This window comes from Amblyomma maculatum, chromosome 2 (assembly GCF_055883805.1).
Source record: "Amblyomma maculatum isolate TAMU_Amacu chromosome 2, ASM5588380v1, whole genome shotgun sequence".
NCBI classification, from domain to species: domain Eukaryota; kingdom Metazoa; phylum Arthropoda; class Arachnida; order Ixodida; family Ixodidae; genus Amblyomma; species Amblyomma maculatum.
The window spans coordinates 158826610-158837005 of NC_139345.1; the positions used below are offsets into that span (position 1 = coordinate 158826610).

Here is a 10396-nt window from a genome sequence, read left to right on the forward strand (position 1 = left end):
TTGCCTTGGAGTGTACAGCCTCGTCCACCTCTAGCTGTAACACGCTCACTGCTTTCAAAGCGTCATTGCTTCCGGTCAGGCCTAGCGGTAAAGCTAAGTGGCAGGCCATATGAGGCAGCATGTCCGGGTCCCTGTGTGCTTGAATCGATTTACATCAATATGTGTCTGCGTCGGACCCAATGTTGCTTTGAAAGCAGTGAATGTGTTACAGCTAGAAGTGGATGACCCTGTACATGTATTAAAGAAATTCCTTGCCAAGTTTAGTTGTCATCAGGAGGCACTTACCACTGAAAGCGCCCATGAACACTACTTTCAAGACGCAGCCGTATAGCGGACAAAAACTCCACGCGGAGCGAATCCCCCAGTTAGGATGTTTAGTCTTCGCGCTCTCTAGCCAAAAACAACCTGCTATCGAAAGTACAACCGGGAGCTATAAAGTGAACCCGAAATGGAAATTTTGGGCCATGGCAATAGCGGATTCGCTGAAAATCGAAATGGATTAGGTTGACTAAAACGCAGTACGTAGCCTTCGAACGCTATTTAGCACCACTGAGAGGCTGGTAACCAAAGAGTTAGACAAGCTAGAGATGGAGCATGGTGCCTAGGCAAAAAGGCATGCCCAGCAAGCAACCAAAAATGCATTTCACAAGAGCAGACAAGGCCGCTGGACAGCTTTAAGGCTGAAAATAAAAAAGCAACTCAACGTAATTGCCGCAGATGAGAGTCATGTTGTAAAGGGTGGCCTAACGTATGCACCAGGCTACTTTGCTTTATTAATTTAGACTTAAAATATAATAGCATGTTCTGAAATCTCAGTTTATTTGTCTCAGGTCACACTTTTTGCAAGAGCGCAGCCATTAGAAAAACTACCATTTCCAAACTGTTTCGCTAAAGGCTGCTTTCAAGGAGATTTCTTGACTGAAATTTTATTTGGAACAAGATAAAGCACATTTTGGATTCCTAATTATTCTCTAAGGTAAGACAAGTACCAAACATGAGACAACTACAACAGAAAAAATGAAGCTTCAGTCCCGCATCCCCCCTTAACCCATAATCCATGCATGTCACTACCGCCAAAGGTTTCGAAATAAATGGCTTTTTGAAATTTTCAGTCGGGCCATGATAACTACCTTGGATTTCAGATTTAAGACGGCATCTTAAGGTGGGGTACAGACAATTTGTTTTTCCCTCGAATACGTTTATAAATTATGCTTTACAAGCCCAGAGTGCTTGCAAAGCTACAAATTGCAGCAAAGTTTCAATAGTACGAGTTGCAGCGCCACCGTAAATCGGTGGAGCGTAATGCAAAGTTTTAATAGACACTCAAGCACTAGCATAGCCGATGGGGGAAGAACACACGCGGGCCCCAGTTATAGTGATGTCTGACCGCATGACGGCGGCAATGAACGACTAACATTGTGGCAATAGCATGCAGCAGTGTACGCAGCAGCAGGCCAATCGCTATGGTGCAAAGCTGCTGACACCTGGTGTTGACTTTGACCAAACGTGCGGCGTGAGTTCCCCTGAATATCCGAAGCCTGTCGAAAAACATTCCGCGTTCGTGAGATGCCGAAATAAGCTCTTCTCAAAGAGGAATTAGGGCCTCCTTGCGGACACCTGGCCGCTATACTCTCAAACCAGGGCCACGGTGCTGCTTCTTGCTAGTCGGCTCTGTCACAATACAGATGCAGAAGCTTTGCCTATTTGAATAGCTGATAACAATTGCTACGAAGTTCCTCCACGGTGCAGTAGACACCGAGACAAACTCGTTCGATACCCTTGTTGCAGCAACATAATTCTACACATTACAACATGACTTCTATAGTTGTGCAAGCAATCGCTGCCCTTCTTTATTTCCTGGCTCCCGTCACTTCCTGCCAAGACTTCTGTTGTAATGAGAGACACAAAGAGATCGATTTTTTGCATAATATAGACCTTTCGCTTCGGAACTTGCTCTATGACTTGTGTAGGTGTGTGAAACTACGCTTAGGGCTCCAGATTTTGCATACATGCACTCTCCGCAAAGCCAGAGGCTCAAAGACTTACTTGGTGGGATGGGAGAGAAGAAGCTTCTCTGAGTCGCTGTTGTTGTTGGGAATTTTGTAATCAGCCCGCTATTTGGAATAACCTTTTAGGGGCAGAACCGTAATCTCCCGGCGTCAGCACTCAATGTTAGTAATCACCTTGAAATGTTGAATATATAAAACGTTGTAACTTTAGGGGCAACCATCAAGCTTTTATGTGCAAATTTCTCACGTGAACGTGCACGGCGATCAGACATGCACAACAGTTGGCAAGAACAACACATATTTTTTAAAGCATATCGCGTTTATTTCATCACGAGTTCCAAAAGTACTGTTGTGGGCACCATAAAGGAGCGTTGCACACGTTGCCCATCATCTGCAAGCAGTTCAACTTTGCTTGCACTCTGCATAGGCTTTCTTGACAACCTCGACTTCATCAGGCTGAAAGCAAGAAAAATCCAGGGTTTAGAAAAATTCAAACGCATTTCTAGGTAGGCTCTGGTTCCTTGTGAATGCCTCATACATGCAACCGAATTAACGTCAGCTTTCATGTTAGATGTTTTAAGGTACCGAAGTTACTCAGGCTATAATGGACACCGTAGTGCAGGGCTCTGGAAACATCGACCACCTGGGATCTTTTAACGTGCAGAGACATCGCACACTAGACAGCGCCTTGTATCTTGCCTTCATCCAAAGGGGGCGTGGTTGTCGGGATTTTTGTCCACAGTTGTCGAGTGCCTTAATCTCGCTGCCTCGATGCGCGCGCTCCCCTACGCCGTGCAAGAGGGCGCATGAATCAAGGCACCTTACCTTAACCACTGAACCACTGCCGGGGTGCAGACAAACCATGCTCCAAACATGAGCTTTACATTTAATATTATAGCCGTTATTACCAGTCCGTAGGACCGGTTGTTTTTAACTTTGTCGCCTGAGATTTTATTTCAATATTTGAATTTCGGCGGCGGTGTCCACGTTCTAGTGGAGGAGCATATCAGGGCGGCCGTGTTCAGTGCATATTAAAGAAAGTCGTAATGAATAAACTGTCTGTAACTCTACACTATGGCCTCATTTACAGCAGATCTTGCTTTGGGACTTTAAACCCTAGGAACCAAACCAAATCAAACAGGCCAAATTATTCTTTTCAGATCACTAGGAGCGAAATGCGGGTGCACCCGCCACTTGGGGCCCTTTTTGCTGACTATAAAAAGATGAAGAATAAAGAGCGAATAATCGAGTACCAGTAGTGATTTTTTCTGCGGAGCCATTTTCACTTGGGAAAACTATAGTATATGGCAGTTACGGGTTACTGAAGAGGGATAGCGTTGCTTATTTGTAATCATTATTATAAAGTTTTCAAAGGTTGAAATATTGAACTTACGAGTCAAAAGTTGCTATCGGAAGTACGAGCACAGTACAGCACTAGGAGCTTTATCTTATCCGCACGCCTTTTAATCACCTTTTCTGAGCTGGTTGGTTCGTAAAATATATTGTTATATAAAGCTCAATGGGACTTCGTGATGCGATGCGCCGAATTAGAAGTGTGCTACAAATGCATATATATTTATTTCATCATCCGGGATGTTAGGCTGGATACAAAACTCCAAAAGCTGGTTTGAATAGGAATGCGTCTTTAAATGTGCTTCGAACCACGCCGTGCGCAAAATTGGCCTTGTCCGCTCTGTATCGGCCACACGCCCACTTCTCGAGTAAAGCTTGATCAGGCTATCGTTTTTACGGATTTCCATCCGCTTTTTATCCGCCTACTGTGCAGAGGTTTTTTGCGCCATGGTTCATATCCGCCTAATCACTGGCGAGCGCAATGTGCGTGTATATCTTCCAGCAACCACGAGACCAATGAGAAATGTTAAACACTGACTGAGCCGTTTGCGCATCTCCCGGTTAATTTTTGGTTTCTGTTTTCACGCCGTGGGTGCTCGTCCTAGATAGGTATACCCTGGTGATGATGCACGCGTTTAACTAGTCAGGCTGGCTCGACAAACGCTTTTATAATCTACGTGATTGATTCTTTTTTTTTTTTTGACTTCACATAGGCACCCACGTACTGTCGCCAAGAGGATATGACTCTCCATTAAAACTGCGTAGCCCGTTTTATTCTTAGCAGTCGCAATACGCACAATAGCACGGGCTTAACAAGATGAGAGAGCATATAAGCTGATTAGAACAGCACAACATCGGTGTTCTCAACTACGGTTACTCAGTTGTAGAATGCATTGATAATATGCAGGAAAAGAGCAATGAAAAGGCAGCGAAAAGTATAAAAAGGTGAAATCAAGTTTTCGCATCACCGATAAAAAAACAAACAAACTGATACGATTTGTTTTCATTGTTTGCATTGCACTTGTACAAAGCGATCTTAACAGAACCGTCAATGGTGCATGCAGGCTAAATTGATATTTATGCCTTATTCTATTGTTCTTTTTGGACCATGATCACGATTTCTTGTTTGGAGTGTTTTGGGGCGTGTACTTGACAAAGTAATCAGCCCCGACTGCAGCAGTTTAAGAAACAGAAACTCTCTCGCTGTATAAGCAAGTATTACTTCTGTTCCTGAGGGAACGCATAATGCTATCAGGAGCAAACTCTGTCGCTTTGTTCTCCTTTGCTTTATGTCGCAAATGGGACTGCATTCATTTGTTTCTAACAATTGTCGTGTACTTTTATGCAGACAGAAATAAATAAAGAAGAAAAATAAACCGCTGGTTTTGACGTGTCTAAAGCGCTGAATTGGCAGTTGATGGAAGAATGTCTGATTGCAAATAAATGCATAACATTACACCGGCGCATGATTCAATACTGGCTGCGATTATAGTCACTGCCGCTGTACATACTGCACATTTGGTGCATAATTTGGGAATACAAATAAATTTTTGCTGTATCAAAGCATCAAATTCTAAAAGCTTGGAGATGACAAGAACGCTAAAAGCTTCGCTGAATGGAATAATTGAGCTTATTTTGTGTTTTGGCGTTTTAAGCTGAGGCACTTTTTGACAAGCAATGATAGATACAACAGCGCTTTCTAAGGCAATTCCAGTGTGTTCGTGTCGGAGTGTTATCTGAAAGGAATGATTAGGTTAAGAACTCGTAGCATCGTTTCGTTTCTTAATATATGTGCTTATCAACGCTGGCACAGAGGTTGTATAATGCGCTGGACATAAAGTAGATAATAAGGGCACTGGTTTTTCTGCTTAAGAGTTTCGCGAAGTATGTGCAAGCTAAAAGCCGTAGAGGCAAAAACGTACTTACCGTGGCATATGCATTAAGCTTCTCACCCTGCGAAAAAATAAGAATAAATTTTGATTAGTGGTGGGCTTTTTGAGAGATTTTATTGCATGAAGTTTTACAAATTAACGTCTCTGAGCTTTCTGAAGTGTTGCGCCGGCGGTGCCGTCCACATAACACTGGGGTGCCCACCGGTATGTGAGCACGCAGGTGCCCAGCTGTAGCAGAAATACGAGTTTTTCACTCTAGCGAATAGTTATAAAAAAGCTAACTAGTCTTTTCCAAATAATTGTCTCCAGCGAACGAAAAAAAAAAATTGCAGATTAGCATAGGCGACCCTGAACAGTTCTTTATTTATTTGATTCCGCCATGGTTTTCCGTATTCATTAAAACCTTGACTACATAGATGGGACACCCGGGGTATATATTATAAATAGTGTATATATTGTAAAGCTGTCCTGACGAAGGGATACCATTCCCGAAAGTGTCGCAAAATAAACTGTGAAAACGAACTGTCGCGTCTGTCCTAATGTTCTACTTTATTCAGTAAACTGGCCTATTGAAACCTACTGGATCTCTCTCTCTCTTTCTATATATATATATATTGTTTATTGTGTTTATTCGGTAAACCCAGATGGATTCAGCCGCTCAGGAGGAACTCGCTGCGGAGCGTCAGGCGTGACAAATCAGCAAGGCAGCGACCAACTTCTTCGTCCTCGAGTGTGCCAGCACGCGATGCATGGCAGTGGTTATGAAGACGAAGATTGCCACACTACAATATATATATATATATATATATATATATATATATATATATATATATATATATATATATATATATGAGTAATTATTTCATGCACCCAATTTTAGAAACAATGCCTCCCTGGAGACGTGTGAAGCACCCATAACGGAAATAAATGTCGACGCAGTTGGCGCAGCTATGCTTATGATGAGTAAGAGGCACTAACTTCATCATTTCCTCTTCACGAGGCTGTTCACATATATTCGTATGCACGATTCTTCAGTTCTAGGTGCGTAATATTTTGCAGATACTGAGGCAGTGATTTTAAAATTTATTTCATTATGCAAAAGTGCACAATAAATCAAACGGGTATATATTGCAATTCCAAAAAGCATAATGTCGCTTCCATATAAAGCACTTATATTTGCTAGTGCAGTCCCAGAAATTCGCTGTCTTAGAAAACATATAGACTCAGGGCGCTTTTTAAAAACAGTTTTTACACATTCAGGGTACCCTTAACGCGGGCATCGATCCCAATGCCATTTATGTGTAAGCACCCGTTAGAAACCCTGCCTTAGGAACAACAGTGAACACCTTAATAACATTTTAACCGCTAAGCAGTAGAATCATCTTTATGTTAAGGATTTACCTGCGAAAGGGAATTATCTCGGAAAAGTGTCGAAACATTGCACTTACGAAGTCGACGTTGGCATCACATTGCTTCTTAAGGAGCTCAATGACGTCGCCCCCGTGTTTGCTGAGGATATCCTTCGCCTTCCCTGTGATCTGCATGGAAAACATTACAATAAGTAACTAAAGGACCTTTGAGAAAACGCAGATGAAGCTATCCATACGCGCCGTATTTTGCGCTTTCGAGATGTAAAAAGCAGTGAAATTCGCTGAATTGTACCTCGGTGCCAACGTGGTCTCCCATGCACTTTACTAGGGCCATGACCTGGTCGTCGTTCAAGCCTGGAAAGCGAAAAAAAAATGAAAATTAGATGATATATTGTGAAAGCACGTTATTTGAGACGCTGCAATGCGACGAAATTGAGTTCCCTGCAGCTAAGCTTTATTTACTTCTGCGATTCAGAGCAGGTAATGTGCACGTGGAAAGCTCGAACCAAATGACTCAAAGTGACCTTGTACTAAATGATCTTGAAGAGTAAGACTATGTAAATCAGTTAAATGTTTAAAAAGAACGTCCAAATACCCGTGCAAAGATTGAAAAGGCAGATTGGTAGCGCATAATTTGAATCTTCGTTCACTACACCTGGTAATAGTTAGCGCATCAAAGTCAGTTGATCGGTTATGTGCAAATGACCGTAAATGTGTGACATCTTCGCAGGTGTGTAAATAGAACCCATGCATCGCAAGCTGGGTAGCTATGAGAGCTGAAAAGGAAGTAACGTGCGCTTTAAATGGAAATATAGTGTGTTGTTGAAATAAGTGAAAAATGGAAAAACTCTACAGTCTATTTTTTTGCCACTGAAAAGTATTTAGGAGACCGCAGGCTTCATTTCACATGAAAGTAAGGATCGAACCTCTTTCTTCGTGAACCTGTTTTGTCCGCTAGCGCACCGTTGACACGAAAATAACATCCTTTCATAACATGTTTTAGACTACGTTAGTGTAACTAACCAAAAGCGAATCACTTGGCTGCCATCGCTTGTTACAGATGTTCTGGTAAACGGCGCTTATACAGAAGTGAAAGAGCTCAAAGTAGCCCGTATATGTTCCAGTGTGTCAAACAGTTTGATGTCCTTCCTTTCGCGGATATCCACAGTGAATTACACGACACACTAAGCATCACGATATGCTAATGAAAAGGAATGCTATTCTGCGGGATGTGATAAGCTGGATCGATGGAAAAGCACTAAACGATTAGTGAGCATTTTTCTGTATGGAAACTTTCATTGCTCTTTAGCGAAGCTGATGTCGATAAAATTAATTACCTTTCTGGATTTAAAATTCTAAGCGAGGTTAGAACATAAATCTCGACTGGAGCGTCAACATCTACAGTGTCGGTCACACTAACCGTGAACAGGGTGGCATGTGACTTTTGAGTTTTATTCCATGCCGTCTGGCGACACAACGAGGAACGTACGAGCTCGCGATTTTAACATTTGATGAGCTTATTTTCCCTTTGCGAACACCAAGTGATGGATTGCTTGTGGCGTCAGGAAAGCTAGTTAGAAATTTGAAAGCAAAACTTGCGGTCGTTGGATAAACCTCAAGTCAGCGGCAACCGCTACACACAATTCCTTCATGACAGAAAATAATCCTCTTTTAAAGGTTTTCTGATTGCCTAAACGAAAAGTTAGGCACCAGGCAAAATTATGAGGTCAACAGTTCGGTATCTGTGACTTAATTGATGAAGTCAAATATAAAACAAATGGCTTAATTTACCGTTCAGTGAAGTAATACGCATGCTGCGAATCTCTGCCCATAGTTAGAAACTGCTTTGTTTTTTTCATTTCTATCCTATTATAGGAATAGCGTAATCCTCCTGATCCTGCGCAGTTTTAAACCCCGTGGATGTTTTTCGCCTTGTTAGGTGCGCATGTTAACACTACCATTACTATTTAAGATGCGCCACCTGCCTCTTCCTTGGTTTATTGTATAGATATTAGCACACGGTACATTCTTTACCATGACAGAAGGCCAGCTATGGCCTTGCATGGGTAAGATTAATGTAATATCTTGCTCGCCCACAAATTGTCTTGAGGGCTATTAACGTTAGACTTGCTCTTGGTAAAATGTTTACGGCTAGATTAAGGTAGAACATATACATAATAAGATTTTGGCATCATGATTCACGCAAGAAGCAATAAAAGCGTCCGCCAGGGCGAAGTAAAAGGGGTTAAAAATTCCCACTCACCGGAAATCACGTAGATCTTCAAAAGCTGATTTAGAGCTGTTTAGAGCGTCGGATTTCTCTTATCATTTAACCACAGTAGATGCAAATGCTAAATGACGTAAGCGTGTAGTCATTATAGGAGCTTTTCGAAACAGCTTTTCGGATACGCGCCTTTGCATTTTATTTGCTTGAACATAAATTATTGCGGCATTATCTTCGCGCTTGAGGATGCAGGTGTTGGAAAACTAACAAACATGCTGTTTGATAGAATTTTTATGTCCACGCCACGAAGCACAAGAAAATAGGTGGTGTATATTTATTAACTACCGTGATACATTGATGGCTCAATGACGGGGTTCATAAGTTTGCGCTATATGCCGAAGTACACTCCAAAATTGGTTTAGTGTTGCTTCGGCAAACACAAGAGCGTTGAATTAAGAGCATGGCTCGATCGTACAAAGTCAGAAAATAATTTAAGTTTGGTCTTACCGCACAGCTCGTGGGCACCCTTGACGACGAAGGCCCCAGCAACGATGAGTGCGCACACGAACAGCACCTTCATTTTGGACGGGCTGAGAAACCGGAGAGAGACGGGGACTCTAATAGTGAGCTGGACTGAAAACCTTCGTGCTGACAACCGTTATATATGCATGCGCTCTGCAATCAAAAGACCTCGGCTAGAACAATCCCCCACCTCCCTTCCTAGAGCTTACCCTGTGAGATATTTCGCAATATTCTTTAATACTTAGCGACCGGGATTGCATCGTTCTGCTGTCATCTTGAGAACATGAACGTAACAAAGAAACTGGACGGAAACCATAACTAAATAGGACTACTCCTTTCTCTGTGTATATGCTGCAACGCTGTGTAAGCGGAAGCTGTAGCAACGATGACAGGCATGGCGCTTTTCGATCACAGTCTGCTTACGCTCATCCTTCCTGTTTCTTTTTTTCCGTTCTTTTTTTTTGTCACTGTCTTGTCACGCCTAGTTTACCTCGGTGTCATTGGCGCTGCGGTGCGCATCGAGTGCGTGAGCACTGGTTGCGCATTGCAAACCTCGAAGCCTTCTGTCCCTTCCCGGTGAATCATCGCGGTGTCTTTGTGGAAGGGGTTCGCGTGCTGCAATCGGCAAGGGCACTACAGACCACCGCTAACCGCCTTCGCTTCTGTACACTCCATATGTCATAAATACGCTAGGAATTGCATTAAGGCCGGTATCCCAAGCGATTACAAAGGCTAGAGGAAAGAGTTTACGGATAAAGAAATAGTAAGGCCATACACGTAATAAAGGAGAAAGGCTAGAAGCAGTTTTAGGGATGAAAAGAAAGTAAAGCGAAGAACGTAATAAGAAAGACGTTGGCCAAACTGGCGTGAAACTAATTTCGCAGTTCGCCCGTCATGACCGAAAGGCTGCGCATCTCTAGCACTCAAGGGAAACTAAATACACGTACGACTGTTTTTTGTTGACCAAGTGTTGGTTCCGAAGATCATGCAAATTTTTGATGTCATCAATGCGGTACCGAACAGGGT

General features: G+C 42.6%; 1 protein-coding gene across 1 annotated transcript; it reads right to left on the reverse strand.

The window, feature by feature from the left end:
* Window positions 1-2347: 2347 nt before the first annotated feature.
* On the reverse strand, window positions 2348-9624 carry LOC146200273 (uncharacterized). The gene is made up of 5 exons (XM_084592903.1): window positions 9356-9624; window positions 6917-6978; window positions 6703-6792; window positions 5289-5315; window positions 2348-2465 (listed from the first exon to the last, which is right to left on the reverse strand). Exons 1-5 carry the CDS (start codon window positions 9426-9428, stop codon window positions 2412-2414), a joined length of 306 nt encoding a protein of 101 aa, XP_084449029.1. The 5' UTR covers window positions 9429-9624; the 3' UTR covers window positions 2348-2411.
* Window positions 9625-10396: the final 772 nt, after the last annotated feature.